The 21,542-nt window shown below is 44.2% G+C and overlaps 1 protein-coding gene across 2 annotated transcripts; it reads right to left on the reverse strand.

Moving 5' to 3' along the window:
- Nucleotides 1–867: 867 nt before the first annotated feature.
- On the reverse strand, nucleotides 868–21,515 carry POU2AF2 (POU class 2 homeobox associating factor 2). Of its 2 annotated transcripts, XM_081172728.1 has the most exons (6): nucleotides 21,304–21,515; nucleotides 17,624–17,920; nucleotides 11,360–11,469; nucleotides 4,678–4,720; nucleotides 3,041–3,342; nucleotides 868–1,698 (listed from the first exon to the last, which is right to left on the reverse strand). In XM_081172728.1, exons 2-6 carry the CDS (start codon nucleotides 17,631–17,633, stop codon nucleotides 1,291–1,293), a joined length of 873 nt encoding a protein of 290 aa, XP_081028854.1. In that variant the 5' UTR covers nucleotides 17,634–17,920; nucleotides 21,304–21,515; the 3' UTR covers nucleotides 868–1,290. The 2 variants fall into 2 exon arrangements, with proteins under 2 accessions (XP_081028854.1, XP_081028855.1); XM_081172729.1 differs by lacking the exons at nucleotides 17,624–17,920; nucleotides 21,304–21,515 and having other exon boundaries at nucleotides 3,041–3,231; nucleotides 11,360–11,975.
- Between the last annotated feature and the right edge of the window lie 27 nt (nucleotides 21,516–21,542).

The following is a 21,542-nucleotide window of genomic DNA, read 5'->3' on the forward strand; positions in this document are numbered from 1 at the left end:
AACAGATCCCAAACGGGTGTGGTGGGCAGAATAGATTGGAGAAGGCAGATGTGGAGAATAATTCCAGTTTCTTGGATTTTTATTTTTGCTTCTGCACAACCCTAGCTAACAGGCCTATGATGAACAGAGACTCTTGCACCATCAAGGGGAGACTGGCATGTATGGGTGAGCTCTCCTGAATATCTTGGTTTGCTAGCCTTCATAGAATTGTGCTGCAACAACTAATCCCACTTTCCAGGGAACTCTGGGAATTGGAACTCTCTGAGGGGAACAGAGGTCTCCCAATTGCTTTCGGCGCCCTTAACAAACTACTGTACACTTCCCAAGATTCTTTAGGGGAAGCTTGTTTAAAATGGTTATGATACTGCTGTAAATGTGTGGTGCAGATGATATTGGCTGGTTGTTGATAAGTGTGGAGTTTTTCTGTGTGTGCAGCTTTAGTCTAGGGATGAGCAGAAGGTAGGTCTCTGGGAAACCTGCAGTAGATTGGCAAGGCCTTCTGATGGCCAGCTGCCTTAAGAGCAGCAACATTTTAAAAATGTCCCCAGGTTGCTGAAAAGAATGCTTGGGGGGAAACAAGGAGTGGATTTTTGTGCAGGCTTGGCTCTAGTACTGATTACGCATTCTTGGCTTCAGCATGTGCCCAGGGGCACCATGTTTCTCAATTATTCAAGAATAGTTACAAGTAGGTAGCCATGTTGGTCTGCCATAGTCGAAACTAATTAAAAAAAAAATTCATTCCAGTAGCACCTTAGAGACCAAGTAAGTTTGTTATTGGTATGAGCTTTCGGTATCTGAAGAAGTGTGCATGCACACGAAAGCTCATACCAATAACAAACTTAGTTGGTCTCTAAGGTGCTACTGGAAGGAATTTTTTTTATTCGAGAATACTCACTCAGTTGAGCCACAATTTTGCACTGGGCCCCAGTTGGCATATTGGCAGCAAAAACCAAAACAGATCCCATAAGCCTAAAGTCCACCCACCTCTTAGATTGATTACATTTATATCCCACCATTCCTCCAAGGTACTCAATGTGACATGCATGGTTCTCTTCCATTTTATCCTCACAACAACCCTGTGAGGTAGGTTGGGCTGAGAGATTGTGACGAGCCAAAGGTCACCCCACAAGCTTCATGGCTGAGTGGGGATTTGAACCTCTCAGTTCATAGGCCAACACTCCAACCACTACACCACAAAGGCTCTCTCAAGATGGTCACAACCCTTTAAGCAGTTCTTTAAATAAAACCAGAGGGGCTTATGTTTGCCCCTCTGTCACGAGTCTCTTTGGTTTAGTAAGTCCTTCGACATTCGTACGACCCCCAAAGGGGGCTCCCATCTTCCTTTGGCCAGAGGGAGCTGTTGTCAGGGAGAGGGGCTGTGTCTGAAGACTCCTCTGAAGAGGTCTGGAGCATCTTGGGAGTCAGGTCACTGGCCACACTGGACATAAAAGATGAGAATGGGTAGGGAGACGCAGCAGAGTAGCCGGCTGCGTAGTGGACGTCATCCAGAGCATGGAAAGAGTAGGATTGAGTCCCAGAGATGGGTGAATTCCAGCTGGGATTTCTGTACTGGGAGGAAACTCCCAGCTCATGAGAGGAGAGGCAGCCAGCAGTGATGGAAGGTGCTTGAAGGGGGTCGGGAGGACACACATCCGATTGGCCAAGGCTGTCGGGCATGGCTTGCTCCCAGGAGTCTCTCTGCAAGGAAGAAAACGGCCCACAGCTTAGAGTTTTCAAAGCGGATCGAGAAGCAAACCTCCCTACAGAGTTACAGGTAGCAGCTTGGGCAGGGAGACATGATAAGGCCTTCCCTAGATAATCTCCGTTTATTTCTTTGTGTGTGCATACATGAGAGAGTTAACTGTTGCAGGGACACATCAGGGTCCTGCACAAGGGCTTCCCATAACAGGAATCTGGTTGGCCCCTGTGAGAACAGAATGGTGACTAGATAGACTACTGCAATGCGCTCTACGTGGGGCTACCTTTGAAGGTGACCCGGAAACTACAACTAATCCAAAATGCGACAGCTAGACTGGTGACTGGGAGTAGCTGCCGAGACCATATAACACCGGTCCTGAAGGACCTACATTGGCCCCCAGTACGTTTCCGAGCACAAATTCAATGTGTTGGTGTGACCTTTAAAGCCCTACACGGCCTCAGTCCAGTATAACTGAAGGAGCGTCTCCATCCCCATCGTTCAGCCTGGACACTGAGGTCTATCTCTGAGGGTCTTCTGGCAGTTCCCTCACTGTGAGAAGTAAGGTTACAGGGAACCAGGCAGAGGGCCTTCTCAGTATTGGTGTCCTACCATCAGATGTCAAGGAAATAAACAACTACCTGACTTTTCGAACACATCTGAAGGCAGCCCTGTTTAGGGAAGTTTTTAATGTTCGATGTTTTGTTGTGATTTTAATATTCTGTTGGGAGCCTCCCAGATTGGCTGGGGAGGCTCAGCCAGATGGGCAGGGTATAAATTTGATTGACTGATTGGCTTCTGGCCTGATCCACCAGGGTTCTTCTTAAGCTCTTGGATAGAAGAATCTGCTAGGTAGGTCAATGTCTACTAGGCATGATGGTTCTTTTCTACCTGCACTGTCCGAGGCAGTATGCCTCTGGAGACCGATTGCTGGGAATCTCAAGTGGGGAGCAAACTGTTGCAATCAAGTCCTGCTTGCGGGTTCCCCAGAGGAAGAAGAAGAAGAAGAAGAGTTTGGATTTGATATCCCGCTTTATCACTACCCGAAGGAGTCTCAAAGCGGCTAACATTCTCCTTTCCCTTCCTCCCCCACAACAAACACTCTGTGAGGTGACTGAGCCTGAGAGACTTCAGAGAAGTGTGACTAGCCCAAGGTCACCCAGCAGCTGCATGTGGAGGAGCGGGGAAGCGAACCCGGTTCCCCAGATTACGAGTCCACCGCTCTTAACCACTACACCACACTGGCTCCAGGTTGGCCACTGTGAGAACAGGAGGCTGGACTAGATGGGCCTTTGGGCTTGATCCAGCTGAATGGGCCTAGTGTGTTCTATCTTATGTACTTACACTTAAAAAATGTGCCGAGTCACTTGGGAAGGATGGCATGACTGACGTCAATGGTGACGAGGCGCTAAAGAGGGACGAGGCTCCAGAGGTGACGGATGCAGTTCGGTGGTCAGCATATTGGTCAATGAAATGGGTGTCTAGAAGCGAAGGATATCCCTGAACTGCCGGTGATTCATACGCAAATGGCTTTGCTATGAGGGAGGAAGTGTAGATGTCACTTGAGATCTGCTTATTGTTTTGTAAATCCGCATCTGCCATTAGGGATCTTCGGATGCCATAGTAACCAGACATAGCAGAAGAACCTATTGGCAGTGGAGAAATCAGTTACCATAGCACCAGAAGCCAACAGGGAGTGAGTTGACGTGGGGATAGACACAGCATATCAATACACACACTAACGTTTGAGCTGCCATCCCATTAAAGTAATCACAGCTGATTAATTGTATTAAGGTTGAGATGAACAATTGATTGCATTTGCATAGAGGTAAAAACAGTCGTTGTGAATGAAGAAATGCTCAGGCTGCTTCCACATTGCACATTTATTATGAATTAGCCACACTTTGTTCACTCGTTTTTCACAGGGTGTCTGCTCAAAACATCCCCCATCTAAAGCTTTCAGCTTTAATGGTTTCCCACCCTGCCCATAGCTCAGAATATCCAGGTTGCTTTAGACCCCCTAAACTCAGTTGAATAGCCATACAATTATCCACTGGTCCATGGCCTATTGCACAGCTGTTGTGGCCAATTCTTGCCTGTATTGCTCTGAGCAGCATTCAGCTATGTTTTACTCAGAGTTGCCATTAATGAGCATGAGTAAGTTCAGTCCATTAATTTAAATAGATCTACTCTGAGTAAAGGGGACGCGGGTGGTGCTGTGGTCTAAACCACTGAGCCTAGGGCTTGCCGATCGGAAGGTTGGTGGTTCGAATCCCCGTGACGGGGTGAGCTCCCATTGCTCTGTCCCTGCTCCTGCCCACCTAGCAGTTCGAAAGCACGTCAAAGTGCAAGTAGATAAATAGGTACCGCTTCAGCAGGAAGGTAAACAGCATTTCCGTGCGCTGCTCTGGTTCGCCAAAAGTGGCTTAGTCATGCTGGCCACATGACCCGGAGGCTGTCTGTGGACAAACGCCGGCTCCCTCGGCCTATAGAGCGAGATGAGCACACAACCCCAGAGTCGTCCATGACTGGACCTAATGGTCAGGGGTACCTTTACCTTTATCTTTTTACTCTGAGTAAAACTTAGTTGAATACCCTATAGTCAGTTCCTAAATTGCGCAAGCCACAGATTTCTCTACGGTCCATCTTGCTTCTTTAGAAATCAACTCTATCACTTTAACCCTTCTCTTTCCCTTCCTTAGCATTGCCTTGAAAATTATTTCTCTCCCACTAATCGTGACCAGGAGAATTTTGGGGGAGATATTTAACTATCTCTCAGTCACTCATTCACTCAGTCTCTCTCTCTCTCTCTCTCTCTCTCTCTCTCTCTCTCTCTCTCTCTCACACACACACACACACACACACACACACACACACACGTGTCTATGGCATCTCATGCTCACTGAGTTGTTTCAAGAAAGACAAACCAGCACAACCCATCTATGTCCCCATGGGCTTTTTGGAGGAAGGAATATACTCACCTGCCAGTGGGACAAATGACGACTGTGTTGTGGCAAGACTTCCCTGAAAGGAAAAAGAGCTAGGTGTTGAAATCTTAATCATTTCCCTCTCACGTTTACCAGGTTTGACTGGGTAATACCTTGGGAATCCCAGTGAAATTCTGGGGCCAGTGAAGCAAGCTTGAAGTGCTAGCATAAGCTTAGTGACAAGGCAACGATGCAGGACAAACTATGCCAACCTGTTTACCCCAAGTAGCTGGAGCTGGTGGGAGTTGCAGTCCAAAAACATCTGGAAGGCACTACTAGGTTTGCAAAGGCTGATGTGTGAGAGAGCTCCCTTCTCTCAGTACAAACTGGGCCACTTCATTCTCACCCAAACCTCCATCCTCCACTAAAAACAAGACTACTGCAGTGAGTAGGAAGTGCTCCCATTGGCCTTGAACCGCCTTCCAGTTTGCATAGTGCAAATAGGAAGTTCCTGACATGGCAAGCAACCAAATTTAGAGGTTTGGATTTGAATTAAAATTTGCCAGTGTCAAGACTTCCTTCGGGTTAACAACGCTCAGCTTCCCACCTGGCCATGTGCTCTTCCATGGAAATGAGCTCATTGGATCTTGCCGTAGTTACAAACCACAGGGCAGGGGGGAAGCGATGCAATATTCCATCAGCAACTCGAAACTGACACCTTCCCAGGGATTGTTTTGGAAAAACCGATTCACGTCATCGCTCCAGGGGGCTTGTTAGGTTACCTACCAAGCCGCCTTCCACTGACTCAAAACACTGGTCCCCCTAGATGAGTAATATTGGCTCTGGCTGGCAGGAGCTCTCCAGCAATACAAGCTCCCTAAGGTAGGGACCTTCAGTACTGGGGCAGGGATGTCTGGAGCCAATGACTCCTCAAAATCACTGGCAGTGTAGAGCCACCTGGTGGGTCCAGTCATTCAACCAGCTACAAATCCACCTAACATTTATCTCATCCAGTCCAGATTTTACCAGCTTCTCTGCAAGAATACCAAGGGGGCCTTTGTCAAAAGCCTCACTAAAATCAAGATGCTTTGATACCAAGATACAGTGGTACCTTGGGTTACAGATGCTTCAGGTTACAGACTCTGCTAACCCAGAAATAGTAGCTCGGGTTAAGAACTTTGCTTCAGGATGAGAACAGAAATCGCGTGGCGGCGGTGGCATGGCGTCAGTGGGAGGCCCCATCAGCTAAAGTGGTGCTTCAGGTTAAGAACAGTTTCAGGTTAAGAACGGACCTCCAGAACGAATTAAGTTCTTAATCTGAGGTACCACTGTACACTATGTTCACAGTATTCCTCTGATCCATCAAGCTTGTAACTCCATTTTTTAAAAATGAAGTTCGTCTGGCATGACTTGTTTTTGAGAAACCCATTCTGCATCTTAGTAATCACAGCATCCTTTTCTAAGTGCTCACAGACCGACTGTTGAATTATCTGTTCTAGGACCTTTCCCAGTATCAGTGCCAAGCTCACCAGTTGGTAGTTACCTGGGTCTCCCCCCCTCCCTTTTGAAGATGTGGACAACATTTGCCCACCTGCAGTCTGCAGGGACCCCACCTGTTCTCCAATAATTCTTAAAGATCATCTGCAGTTGTGTCAAGGCAAGTATTCTCCCACACTTTCCAGTGCCTTGTTGTATCACCTTTTTGCAGAACAAGTCCGATCTTTTGGGGAAGTGGGTTTGTTGCACAAAAGCTCCCTATAAAGTAAAACCGCACAACCTCAGTTTGCTGGTATGTGATTGAATCCCATTTGAAAATATTGAGAGTCTGGAATCTCCCTAAGTGTTTAAAACGGAGCATTTGCAAATTCTAGAAATAGTTATTATTCTCGCTGGTTTGCATTTAGTGACGTCTGGGATATGCTAGCACAAACGGCTGCACAATAAGTGTTGTTTATTTTATAAGAATATTTACAAAATGGTTAACTTATAAGCAGGGCTTTTTTCCTAGAAAAAGAGGTGGAACGCGGTAAAGGCCAACCCAAGTGGTTGAGCTTTTAGAGAGAGGACCTTTTTTAAAAAAAAGCTTTTCTTCTCCTGCCACCGCAATGCTACAGAGGTGCCGGAATGCACCAGAGGTGACAGAACTCAATTCTGGTGAGTTCTGGCTGGAAAAAAAGCCCTACCCATAAGAAAAATATCATGGCAATGTGCAGTTAAAATCTTAAAACATCATAAGAATGTAAAATTATAAAAGAATCAACAGGTAGAGGTCTGCAACAGAATGTTGCTGACTTGAATGCTGCTGTTCAGGATTCCAGCTGGGAAACCATATCCCCTTTCAGGAAACTTCATTTCCATCCCCCATTTTTCTCCTTCATTCCCCAAACAGACAGACAGCATTCTGTGGCCACTGGCCATGCCCTCTCCTTTGGGGGCTTGCTTGTTTGCTTGACCAATAGGTTTCCCCTTCTTTTATTTTTAGAACTGCAAATTTCTGGGTTCTCCTGAACATGCTGGTACATTCCTCTTGCTTTTCCCTGTTTTGGCTACAAGTGGAGAAAGATGGGAAATTCAATCAAGTTTGCATTTTGAGGCAAATCCTCCAAATTTGCACTTCCTAAATCAATAGGTGAACGGAAACGCAGCCATCCTTGAGAATTCACAATTCTCCGAATGTCGCAATGCTGTTCTCCAGCCTAGTAATGTCTCTATTGGGGAGGGGGGGTGCCAAAAAATACATATGCTGGTGCAGATAACATACAAAAATGTTGTATATTTGGGGACATCACTTTGCAAAAATGTGTGTATTTGGCAAAATTGTGTTTGTGTGCGTATTAGGAGAATTTTTACACTGAAATGCTGTTGAATTTTCATGAGGTCCTTGTAAAAAAGATTCTCAAAGTAACACAGAGATGTGGAAAACTGAACTTAAATTTGGAAAAATAAGAAACTGAATTTGACAGGTTCACCCATCCCTTACTATACAGCAGTTGGCACTCACCCACTGAGTTTACAGTTGGAAGGAGACGATAGGATATTGTCATTGCTGCTGCTTTATATAGCAGCACATGGTACTTTACAAACTATGAAGGGGCAACAGGTGCCTGGCCTGAAGGATTCACAGTGTTTTATACTATCAAGTCCCATTTCCAAAAGAAGATGCACAGAGTCAGAGATGTGCAGAACTGGCCAGATATGGAGAAGAAGAAGAATATGTGACCTGAAATGTGAGTGGCGTTTTGTAAGGGACTGCTGTTCCTAAATGAACCCCCTCACCATTGACATATCATGGGCAAGGCCACAAGGGGCAGTTGCCCTTGGCACAAAATTATTAGGGACACAAAATTCCAGAAGAATGAAGTAATGAAAAATAAAAAAAATTGTGTGCCCTCCCTATCACACAGAAAATCTCACAATGTTTGTGTGGAAGAAGGAAAGGAGAGTGAGTTTGGATTTGATGTCCCACTTTATCACTACCCTAAGGAGTCTCAAAGCGGCTAACAATCTCCTTTCCCTTCCTCCCCCGCAACAAACACTGTGAGGTGAGTGAGGCTGAGAGACTTCAGAGAAGTGTGACTAGCCCAATGTCACCCAGCAGCTGCAGCGGGGATGCGAACCTGGTTCACAAGATTACGAATCTACTGCTCTTAACCACTACACCACACTGGCTCTCTGTGGGTGGACAGAAGAGAGGATCTGGGAAAAGGCTGGTTGCTATGGTGCTTTAGAAAGATACCCGCTCCTGACCAATCTCCCATCCCGCTCTCTGCACTCATGGGGTCCTGCGGCTGCCACTCAGGTAGGTTGCCGAGCCATTGCCCGTCCGTTGCAGCCTATTGGCAGGTGGAGCCAAGGATACTTGCCTTGCCCCGGGTGCTGGCAACACACACTACGCCACTGCCCCTGGCTAACCCCTGTTGATCCACGGCACACATGAAGCCCAAGTCTACCCTCCTGGGAAATAAAAAATGCAAACAGCGCATATATCATCACCATGCAAATTGTGCCTCTGGTGATTGTCAGGTAAGAGCCAGCCCTTCAAAATCCCAACAGTGTAGATGGTTCATTTAGACAAGAGGCCATCTGCTGAACTCCACCCTTTTTCTCCACAGCCAGGTCTAGAATCATCTGCCCATGAAAAGTTTTGTTTTTGTTTTGCTTTGGCAAATCAGAGTTTTGGGTGCACTGGATATCAGTTCCAAGGAAAGGCAAGCTCCTTCCTCATCAGCTGGCCGAATCACCCCCACTCACCTGCTGTTTGCTTTCAGGGTTATAGTATCTGTTTTGCGACAACTGTGACAACACAGTTGCGAGACTGACCAGAGTGCCGCCTGGGCTCTGTGCAAACAAGGAAGTTTGTTCCCACACTGTAGCTTTTGGATTGGGTTGAATGGGCCCATTGATAGCTGCTGGAGTGTATTGACTCTGAGAGGCAGATCTGGCTGTGAACCAAGAGGTCTTTGGTTCGCTGTTTGCTGATGCCCTACAGCCACCCACTCAGCATCCTTAGGCGAGCTGTTATTCTCTCAGCCTCAGCTAGGGATGCAAGAAGGCATTGTTTTCTGTCTTGCCCTGTATCCATCATATGCAGCACTGTTTCCCTTCAGCCACAGTTCACCTGCCACCAAGAACCACCCTATTCACCTCACTGTCCCCTGTAGCGAATATACATAACTGAGATGATTAACTGCATAAAGTATGTTTCCATTAACATTATTCCACCCCGTTCATTCCTGTGCGAAGGAAGCATAATGCAAATGGGGTATATAATCAATTACGTATTTTATCAAACTGAAATCAACAGCAACAGTAATACTCATAACACTATGGATTTATTTCTGCTCCAGACACGTGCCAAATAAGCAAACTTTGGCAATTTCCTCTAATAATAATAACAACAACAACAACAACAACAACAACAACAACAACAATAACAATTTATTATTTATATGCTGCCCATCTGACTGGGTTGCCCCAGCCACTTTGAGCAGCTTCCAGCAAATTAAAAAATCAAACACAGTAAAACATCATACGTTAAAAACTTCCCTATACAGGGCTGTCTTCAGATGCCTTATAAAAGTCAGAGAGTTGTTTATTTCCTCGACATCTGATGAGAGGGTGTTCCACAAGGCAGGCACTACTACTGAGAAGGCCCTCTGCCTGGTTTCCCTGTAACCTCACTTCTCACAGTGAGGGAACTGCCAGAAGGCCCTTGGTGCTGGACCCCAGTGGCCAGGCTGAACAATGTATACGGGTCTACTCCCATTTCCTTCCAAATTCTCTGACATGCCTAACCTCAGCTCCACATCTGCAAAATGTGGAGACCTACCTTGCAGGATAGTTCTAACTTCTAAGCTTGATTTTGTCATTCGGATTTTGGATCTGTATCTCTATCTTTAAATCCTCTTCACATTTTCGAAGGTGAATTTTTACCCAAGACTTGAAAGACATGTGGCTTTGCTGGCAACTCATCGTTGTTTTGTCAGCTCTCAAATATGAAACCCCCTAAGAGGTGGTCATATACTAAATACTGTCGCATTCCGTATGCTATTGCATGATGCCAGGTGACTAAATGCTATTTGTGCCATCAGTATCAAGTATGAAACATCAACATCAAGTATGAGACATCCATCAATGTAAGGTATGAAACACCACCGCATGTCAGTTGTCAAATGCTGCCGTACTTCAACTGTCAAATGCTGAAATCAAATACCATTGAACATCAAATACAGATTTCAGATATTTGGGGAATCTCTGAGAATTTGGAGAACATCTGGGGAACACTTGTGATCCAGAGTCTGCAAAGGGCAATTCTAAAGAGCCAAAGAGGTTTCAGCTTTGTTCTGTGGCTTTGCTGGTTTGCAGGCAGACCAGCACTGATCATTACCCAGCTTTTGGCATTAGTGCACTTTTTGAGATCTTTCTGTATGTACCTCTTTCATACTTCCAAAGATATCAGGGACCAGCAAGACTAGCTGGTCAGGACAGGACAGGACTAGCTGGAGTCTAGACTCAAAAGAGGGATGCAAAGGTTTGTGGGGACCTGTACTAGCCAGTAGGGAAGAATCAGAGGCAGGGAACGCTTCAGAGCTGGAGAGTGGAGCACGGGATGGGTCGGAGGAAGAGGCAGGTCAGGCAAATGAAAAGCCAGGCGCTTCCCCACCCTCTCCTGCATCTCTGTCTCCCAGAACCAGCAGGGGAATGAAAAGGAATGAGCAGAGGAAGTTTCCACGCAGGCACAGTCTCTGCTTGCGTATGTGCAGCCCATCGGGAGAAGATACATAAACTGGTTAAGGGGAAGTAGTCTCCTGTTGATGCAACCGCTCCATGGAGCATGGACCTGGTGTGCGTAGGTCTGCAGAGCTGCAGAAGTGTTATATTTGACAATAAATACTTAACTATATGCTGTGTGCATGCATTCCTTTGTCTGGGAAGAGCCTTGACATGGGTGAGGCCAGAGTCACAGCAATGGATGTGACTTTTACCTCTGTGCAATGGCTGGATACATTCCAGCCACACGCAAGCCAGAGGTTTCTGCAACCATGCAAGGCACACACACCTCCATCTCCCCATCCTTTATCCAAGCAAATGCAAGGCAAAGGGCACAGGGCCAGTGTGGGGCTTAGAGGCCTGGGGAGAGTCCTGAGGGCCAGATAGAGAGGCCACATTTGGCTCCCAGGCCTACAGTTCAGCATCCTTGCTCCAGATCACACTGCACTCTTCAACATGCACTTACGTTCAGCCGTGAGCTGCTGGTCTGCCTTGAACGCTTTTCAGCCAGCAGGTCCTTCACCGTGTGCTTGACCCGGACTCCTTGGTAAACCCGCTTGCCGTAGTCTGCAGGGACTGAACCAAAGAAAGAAGCATGAGCGGGGAGGAGGACACCCAAAAGGGAATTCATTCTGAGCCCAATGCTTAATCAGTGAGGAGGCCCACACATTCTCCACTCAGCCAGGTTATTCACTAGGTAGTCCAGTCTACTTTGCAGGGTTGTTGTGAGGATAAAACAAGGCAATGCTATAGATGCCACTCCCTGATCAATGGGCAGGGACAGGGACAAAGCCTGGGCGGTTTGGGTAACATAGGAGGTGAAGCCTGATGGGTTTTGGTGGACTGAAGGGTAGAGATCAATGCAGCCTCCAACAAACTGATGCCCTACAGATGTTTTGCACTACAGCTTCCAAAAGCTGCAGCCAGCACAGCCTTTTCCCCAAAGAAAGCAGATGTAGGGATGGAGGAGTCTGTCAGTTTTGGTTTCTCTTTTTTGCATTCTTAAATTTGGTTCTTTACATTTCTGCCGCAATTTGCTTTTTTGTTTTTTTTAAGTCCTCCTGAAAGTTTGTCAGCATTTTAGTGTGAATTTTCTCCGATAAACATCCTGTGTGCGATTTTGGCTAATATACACATTTTACAACTATTTCCTCTAATATAATGTACTTCGGTACATTGTTTTCGCAAATGCACATATTTTTATGCATACTGTTCCCTTCCTATATGCATTTTTGCACACAATGGTTGGACAACTGCAAATTTCAGAGGATAGCTGTGTTTCGGTTCATGTATTGATCTGAGATTAAATTAGTAGGGTCTCTTTAAAATGCAAACAATATTGGATTTCTCCCCCATCCATACTCTGTGCACATACTTAGCCCAGCAATTTGCTTTCAGGACCAGAACTCATCTCATGGTCCTTTCACACACAAATTCATTTCTGGTTTCCCCACAAAGTTTCTTTGCTTCAGCAATCTAATTTAGATGGGGTGCCTTTTCTTGTAGCTATTGTTAAAACAGTGGGAGTCAGAAACTAATATGAACATGATAAGAGCCTGCGCCTTTTTGTTTTGATTATTTTGATTATGTATTTTGTGTTTTGATTATTTTGATTATGTATTTTGTGTTTTGATTATTTTGTGCTTTGTATACTGTAACAACTGTGTTGTGAACCACCCTGAGACTGACGGTTATAGGGCAGTATACAAATTTAATAAATACTAATAGTAATAATAGTAATAATGGTTTTCCCAGTAGAGATGTATGGAAGTGAGAGCTGGACCATAAAGAAGGCTGATCGCCGAAGAATTGATGCTTTTGAATTATGGTGCTGGAGGAGACTCTTGAGAGTCCCATGGACTGCAAGAAGATCAAACCTATCCATTCTGAAGGAAATCAGCCCTGAGTGCTCACTGGAAGGACAGATCCTGAAGCTGAGGCTCCAATACTTTGGCCACCTCATGAGAAGGGAAGATTACCTGGAAAAGACCCTGATGCTGGGAAAGATGGAGGGCACAAGGAGAAGGGGACGACAGAGGACGAGATGGTTGGACAGTGTTCTCGGAGCTCCCAGCATGAGTTTGACCAAACTGCGGGAGGCAGTGGAAGACAGGAGTGCCTGGCGTGCTCTGGTCCATGGGGTCACAAAGAGTCGGACACGACTAAATGACTAAACAACAATAATAGTAATAATAACAAAAGAGCCCACTGAAGCAGGCCAGAGCTCTTTTAGTTCAGCATCTTGTTCTCACAATGGCCAACCAGATGCCCATGGGAAACCCTTAAGCATCCCTGAGCACAAGACCATACACCCCTCCTGCAGTTTCCAGCCACCTTTGGGGATTGTGTCTAGTAGCCACTGAATCCGTCTAACACTCTTTTAAAGCCCTCCAGTTAACCGACCTGACCGGAAGAGTCCGCGACCAGAAGGAGGAGGAGTACCAAGAGGAATGGAAGAAATTCAAAGATTACTTAGCTAAATATTTTAAGATAACTTAAATAAAATTACTTGCGAGTACCAGATAGGCCTAGGATTTAAATATGTGATGGTGTAGAATACTATGTTAAAAGTTTAAATGAAAAGAAAGAAAGATGTTAATTGACTAAGTAAATTTTATGTGAAAATAGTTTTGGAAAACTGCCACAAGGATTTATATGGAAACTCAGCCAGGGGGATTCGAGGAAGTCACCCAACAATGTTAACAAAAGTGGAACTGTTATAGCTAGGATAAATGTTTGTATGTTTGTTTTTGGTGTTTTTTGTTTGTTATAAATCTGGGGAACCAATAAAAAAATTTGGGGGGAAATTAAAATAAATAAAGCCCTCCAGTTTGGTGGCTGTCGGTACCCTCTTGTGGAAGTGAGTTCCACTTTGTCTGTTCTAAATCCTCTAACATTCGGGTTCACTGGATGTCCGTGATTTCTAGTGCTATGAATAAAACATTCAGCTTGGCTAAGTGGTGCATCCTCTTCCTACAAACAACTGCCCCTTGTGCAGAGAACCGTGTGCCAGCCCTTTGCTACAAAGGATTTTGTTTCGCACTCGCAAAAATGCCCATTGTTCACTTCATTATGTCTCTTGAGTTGTGCCTTTAAACTGGCTATTTGTTTGTATGTTTTCGACCTTTTTCAGAAGGCCCATCCCTGTGCCAGCCAGCCCAGGATAATGAGACAGGATCTCTTTTCTTCCATTTGCCCCATTGGAAAGAACCTGCACCTGTGATGGAAGCCTGCATCAGGCTGGGGAGAGCTTTTAGTCAAATGTTACAGGTGGGAGCGTGGTGCTCTGCTTAATCCTTTAGAAAACAACAAAGATGAGCATTTCCTGAGCTAAAACAAACATTCATGCCCTGCAGGGGAATTGTTTGATCTTTTCCAGTGCTGGTTTGCTGTTCCAAAATTCGGACCTTTTGTGGGTTTGCATTTGGAGCTTTTGTTTCACCTGGATTGCGACAGCCAGATTAGTTTTGCTAGGAAGGGATGGAGCTTCAACAGAAGCTCCTCCACCTCCCAAGAATGGGGGCCTATCCATACCTTGGCTGAATGTGGATTGTGAACCCCTTGGGCCTCGTTTAATTCCTCTTCATCATCCGTGCGGCATTCTCCTCCAACTACTGTTGCCCTGCTCTTTCTCCTCCTTAAATCCAGAGTCTCCCTATGCTTTGAAAATCCAAATAGGAGAGCTATGTCGATTGCATATAAGGAGTCTGCAGCTTTAAGCAGGACAAAGTGTGGGACAGAAGTGTTTAGAGGAGATCACCTCACAGATGAGGGTAAATTAAAGGAGGTACCAGGGGTTCAAAGCTCACATTAGGCGGAGGTCTGGACGAGCCCTGAGATCACCTACAAGAAAAAAGAAGCTGACCATCTTGTTTCTAGCTTTCTCCAATTTCCTGCTTAGGCTGTCAGACCTTTCAAGTGTCTCTCTTTTCCAGGGACAGTCCCGGATTTACAGAAGCTGTCCTGGTTTCTGATTTGATCCGGGAATGTCCCGCTTTTACTTAGGACATCCTTATTTTCACCAGAGAAATGTTGGGAGGGTATGGAGTACTGTGAGCCCTGAGCCAAGGAGATAAGTAACTATACAACCTCCAGAAGATGTCTGAAGGCAGCCCTGCATTGAGAAGTTTTTTAATGTTTAATGTTTCATTATGTGTTTATATATGTTGGAAGGGGAATAATAATAATAATAACAGCAGTCTGTGCACTGCACACAGCCTTAGGCACAAGGTTCATCTACCCTACTACCACCAATACTATTCAGAGATTTAAATGGTTTGTTCTTTAAGCTAAAGCAGCCTTCCTCAACATGGTACTCTTCAGCCATCTTGAACTACAATTCCCATCAGCCCTAGCTAGAATGACCATGCATCCTGGGGCTGATGGGAGTCATAGTCCAAAATATCTCAAGATCCCAAGTTGGCAAAGGCAGGCTTATGGATTTGAAAAAGGTATGTTTGAATTGCTCTGCTTTTTTCTTCATTATATGTTATATTCAGTGCTATTTTTCTAGAAAAAGAGGTGCCAGTGCTGAGCTCCGGCTGAAGAAAAAGCCCTGGTTATATTTAAAAACTGGGAATAAATGTTACTTTTTCTTTTATAGCACAGGTAGCTTCTGGAACCAATACCTAGGAAAAGCAAGCATATATTTGTAGACATCAAATGCCCTGAACCTCTGCAGACTTGGTCAACGCTGCTGCCACCCTAAGCTAATAACTGGAGTCAAAAGATGCTTCCAGATGAGGGTTTGATTTGTAAATGAGTCACTGAAATGTTTCAGTCAGGTTTTTGGCAACAGAGGGTTTTTTTTAAATTCTTGGATATCTCCCAGAAAGAGTAAATCAGGATTACATAAGGATTTTATTTATTTTTAATTGACTGGTGTTTTGATGCCAATTACATCATTGCAAAAAACTTGCGTGCACAAGGAGTGCCAATCTCACAATAAACACGTACCCGGAAGCACCTTGTTGTTGTGTTGAGTGCCCAGTGAGAGCCCAGAGTAATCTAATAAGATTCTTGTAAAATGTACAAGGTCAGTACCAGTAGCAGTCAGTGGCGGAGCTGAGTTTACCGAAATTGGCACAGTGCAAACACACAGCAGAGTCAATCCAGTGCCTCTGTAGGTGCATTAGGACCACTGCAAACTCATCCCTTCCCCTCCTGATAAGCCATGGCAATGTTGGTAATAGGAGACCAGGTAATCGCCACCACCCACTCCTAGTTGGCACAAAAGACCACAGAACTGTAGAATTGGAAGGGACCCCCAAGGATCATCTAGCTCAAAGCAAGAATATTCAGCTGTCCCATATGGGGATCGAACCTGTGACCTTGGTGTTATCAGCACCATGCTCTAACCAATTGAGCTATCAAGAAGATGACCATTTATTTGCAGGATTGCCTTACTCCATATATGCCCACTCAACCACTTTGATCCGCTGAACTGGGACTGTTACTGATGCCAAATAATATTTGTTCCACACTTGTAAGAAATTGATCTTTTAGTGTGACAACAGCTACACTCTGAAACTCCCTGCCTACTGAAATCAGGCACCTTCGCTTTCTTCTTTTTGGCACCTGCTTAAAACATTTTTGTTTAGGCAACCCATCCAGAGATATGTAGAAAATATCACATATGCTTTAATCTATCTTTATATTGGTGTTGATTTTAATTATCTTTTGAAAAATTTTAATACCTGGTTTTGATTGTCTTTTAATTTTTTCTTATAAAAGATTTTTATTGATTTTTTGATTTCCAACAAAATATGAACAAAACATTAAGTTTCCCCCATTTCCATCTCCTCCCCCCGAAACAGAAGATTAATGTGTCAGATTTTGTCATAAACCTGTGTGCGTAGTTAGTGGGTTCCAGTCTGCCAAATGTTCAGTGATTGCTTTTTCTTGATAATGATAATGTTTTATTCTTCTAAATCACTTAGAGGTTGTGTTACAATCAAGCAACATATAAATTTTGCTAAATAAATAAATACTAGGTAGAATTTACATAACACATTTTCAAATGCTTCACACAATACATTGGCTGCATTTCAACAACCATACATTGGATTAATAGGCTGAAATGTGCAGACAGGAACCTTTTGCTTACATACATGACCTCTCCCCTCTTCTCTGTGTGTTGTACCTGAATGAAATGCAGAAATTTACAGCTAACCACAGTTTCTCATTTTGTCCAGATAAAGAAACTATGGTTAGGACAAGACGGGATCTCAAACCATGGTTTAAAATCTTGAAGTTGGTAATCACAGTTTCCTAGTTTGGACAAAAGAGGAAACTATGTTTAATTGAAGATGTCCACGTTTGGTTCAGGCTGCAGAGGCAGAAGAAAAGGGCTACATGCATAGGCAAAAGTGGAAATCTCAGCCTATTAAGCCACTGTACATTTGTCCAAAATGTACCATTATCTTAGTAATCCCTATAACAACCCTGTAGGAAAGATTGACATCATTACCATACTGCTCTTATAGGACTAAGCCTGAGGTCTAGTTTCTTGCCTGAGGCTACCCTATTAAGAATGAAATGATCAGGCTCCTAACTTCTCCATGGACCTGTCCTTCAAAGGCATCACCCCAGTCTGGGGCCCCATTTTCTGTCTTGTGTCTATAGAAATACATACGTAAATATGTATGTTTTCCATTGTCAATAACTGATCTTTTGTGTAACAATCATCACACGACTTTCATCAAGAGAGTGTGCCGTCGATGACACCTACCCGTTTCCATGGCGAAAAATGATCACTTCCACCTCTGTATTCGACAGGACTTTACGGTGGGATGATCAACCTTCATGAGCTCCGATCTGCAAATGAAGCCACTGCAAAGGGCTGTTCCTGGTCAAGCTTGATTCTGAGCCAGACGGAAATGGCCTTCTCCACAATTTGGGGCAATGCCTCTGAAATGGCTTGCCTGGGATTTGCGTACATGCAAATCCTTTGATGTCTGTTTAGATGCAATTTGCATGGCCGGCGAGGAACACCATGAAAAGGCTCTTTCACTGGACCAAAAGGATACTTCAGAAGAAAGAAGCAGGGGAGGGCAAAATAAAAATAAAATAAATGGGGTGTTCTTTTACTGATAAAAAATTAAATGCTTTTGCAGTAGAGTGTTTTAACATAAAATTCCTCAAGTGCTTGACTGCTTAAAGATGATGGGACCTGTTCAAAACTGTTTGCTTAGATTATTCTTAGAATTTCTATTCAGCATTTGTAACTCAATTGCTTACAGAGACCCTTTTTGAACTAAATGTTCCACAGAGGATTGGCTAGCCAAGAGACCACCCTGTAAGGGCTAGTTGAACCATTCTGCTAAGTACACTATAGCATAGAAGCCTGCTTACCTGAGTCCTTACCTTTAACAATTAACAACATCATTCAATTTTTAGAAGCCTCTTCCAAAGGGAGTTTTTCAAAACTTTTAATTTTTGTTCTAATTTTAGTTAGGTTTCTTCTCTTTCATTTCTAGTATAATATATTGTTATATATATTTTTAAATCTTAATAAATTTTGCATAGGAAGGTGGGGGAAGACTCTTGCTCCTTGCCTTATTCTCTCTCTCTCTCCCAAAAAGAGCTGAAATGAAATGTACACTTCCAAATTTGACAGCATCTCAGAATTCAAATTCACCTATGCAGATCTATAAGTAAAGGGGGGTATTTGCCAATTTGTGTTCAATAACATTATCTTTCAGCTGAAACCATCTACTTGATGAATAGTCAAATGGTTCATGTTTACTCTGCTTTGGTAGCGAACTGCAGCTGTCAGGAGCTGGATTATATTATGGGATGGTGGTGTAAAGAGCAAGTTGTTTACACAAGTCCAGTGTCTTTTTCATGTTCTGATCGAATGCAGCACAACACATGGCATATCATGTTGCAGGAAATAGCTTTTTATTTTGTTAACACTTTGTCAAATTTCAGTGGAAAAGCAACGTGGATTCTGCTGTATCTGAAATCCCTAAAGCTCATGATAACCAGCTGCATGAGCAGTGAGCACCGGAAGCTTCACGAAGCTTAGCTGCTTGATCAAACCAGAATTCTTAGCAATCAGTAACCCAAGATAAGCTTTGCAAGATCAGAATTTAGTAATCGGGGATGTGATGAATATGAACATGAGGCTTAAACATTCTTGTTGAATAATACCCAATTTATTTTCTCTGAATGCAGGAAGTGTGAGAGGTGGCGCTTCTCAAAACCTAGACCCTGACATTCAGAGGGCTAGGATCCCATTGCCACGAAGATGCCCCTCTATGAGCCTGCAGGTGTCTTTGGCTGTGTGCACACCATGCATGTATAAAACACATTACTTTCCCCCAAAGAATATTGAGAACTGTAGTTTAAGGTGCTTGAAATTGTAGCTCCATGAGGGGAAAACACCCAGGATTCTTTAGGGGAAGAAGTGTGCTTTAAATATAATGCTGTGTACATAACCTTTGTTCCATCTTCCTCCACTGCTTGCTGCCACCATTCAGTACTGATTTGCCCTTGATTATCCTGGCTAGGTATAAATATTTCACAGTAATGGCTGATTGTGGGATAGGTCTATTTGGCTGTGTATCTCCATGCCCAGTTGGTTAATTCTTGTTCCCACCTCCTGTTCTTAGATCAATTGCCTAACTCTTGACTGCTCTTAATCCCTGGATTAAGCCTGGGTAGATCAGACAAAAACCTACCCATCCAGTTTTCCACCATGGCCAACAAGATACCTCTTGGAATTCCCAGCAACTGGTGTTCAGAGGCATGCTGACTCCAACAGTGGAGGCAAAACATAGCCATTGTGGCTAGTTGCCAGGGACAGCCTTATCCTCCACAAAATTGTCTCAACGTCTGTAAAGCCATCCAAGTTTGTGGCCATCGCTGCAACTTGCAGAAGCAAATTCCATAGTTTAACTATGTGCTGCTGTGTGAACAAAGACTCCCTTCTGTCTATCCTGAATCTTACAATGTTCACCTTCCGTTGATGTCCCTGGCATCTGTTGCCCCACTTTGGCACTGTCCTGAGTCTACCGCCATTCAGCTTCATTGGGTGACCCCATTGGTACTAACATTATGAGATAAGAAAAATGTCTCTGTCCACTTTCTGCTCATCATGCATTGTTTTCTAAACCTGAATCATGTCCCCCACATACTTGACATTTTTCTAAACTAAAAAGCACCAAACATTGTTTACTGTTCCCCAAAGGGAAATGACTCCATTTTGCATGCACATTTCTGCACCTTTACAGCCCTGCCAATACCCTTTTTAAAATGCAGTGACCAAAACTATACACAACACTCAAAGTGATGTACCATATAATGTTTCACACAGGGACGGCACAATACATCTTTGCCCCTGAGGGCATAAAAGGGCACCCCACCGGAGGAGTGACAAGAACCAAACAGAAGGTTATGCCATATTTTTTAGCCAGGGTCACCCTGTTCCAAAAGCCAGTCTTCACCAACCTAGCCCAAAATTAGGGTTGCCGTATTTCAAAAAGTAAAAACCAGGACACCCCAAAAGTTGTTGAAATATACTTGGAGTCAAGAGTGGATTTCATGCTCTTTATTCAGCTCATAGTGGTGAGGGGGAATGGAAGTTCCCCCAGAATGTCTCCTTTATATACATTATTTACACAATGGGTCCCACGTGATTGGCTAATTTCAGGATTCTCCTGTAGGCCAATCAGGTTGTGGATTCACTTCCACCTGGAACTGGATTGGGTGGCTCCTGTGGACCAATCAGACTGCTGCATTCTGAATCCTTTTGTTCTAGGACCAATCAGACTGCTGCATTCTGAATCCTATTGTTCTAGGACCAATCAGACTGCTGCATTCTGAATCCTATTGTTCTAGGACCAATCAGACTGCTGCATTTTGGATCCTATTCAACTCAGTACATAACAGTTGTTGAGTTTGCTTGTTTTTTTAAGAAAACCACCAACATTGTTGAGCATATGGCAGCCCAACCAAAATATGGGGAGATCACCATGCTGGCATAGATTGCCATAGGCACACTCTATTCCTTTTGAACAGGAGCAGTATAATGTCTGGTACAGCTGGTGGAAACCATGGAATACAGAATTGTAGAAAGGGACCTTAGCGATCACCCAGTTCAGCGCATTGTCTTGCTAAGAAGCTAACTGTATTCATATACAGGGCTCAAATTAGAGAGGCAGTCTGCCAGACCCTGCTAACTTTTATGATGGCTCCCTACAATTCCCAAGATCCCCTAGGAGAGGCTCCAAGGGCGTGTTTTACCAGAAATTTACATTGTGGGTGGGGGCATGAGATGGTCCTGGGCGTTTATAGTACAGTGCTTATTTAATACAAGGCAAGTTTAATCAAGAGGCAAGGCAACAAGAGGCTGTTTATTGATGAGCAGGCTAACACACAACTACATAGAAAAATAAAAGCACCCACAAGAACAAGCTGAAGGGTGGAGTCTTAGTTCCAATCCATAATAACTGGAGACAACGTCTAAGTCTATAAGTACTAGTTACTGCACGCGCGCAGCGTCTTTTTCTATCCTTTGATTTGTTTATGTTTTTCTCCATATAAATGGCCCCTTTTAAAAACCCATGAGGCTTTCAAAACAACCCGGAACCAAAACATTGGAGCCGCTTGTTCCCAGCCGGACTCCACAACCCGATACCCACTTT

This window comes from Podarcis bocagei (genome assembly GCF_964188305.1).
Source record: "Podarcis bocagei genome assembly, chromosome: 15".
Classification (NCBI taxonomy): Eukaryota; Metazoa; Chordata; class Lepidosauria; order Squamata; family Lacertidae; genus Podarcis; species Podarcis bocagei.

Coding starts and splice junctions, on each gene's coding strand:
- POU2AF2 (XM_081172728.1), bottom strand. Junction 3,343..4,677: donor GTCATTTGTCCCACTGGCAG/GTGAGTATATTC, acceptor CACTGCCAATAG/GTTCTTCTGCTATGTCTGGT. Junction 1,699..3,040: donor ACTCGGCACATTTTTTAAGT/GTAAGTACATAA, acceptor TCTTCCTTGCAG/AGAGACTCCTGGGAGCAAGC.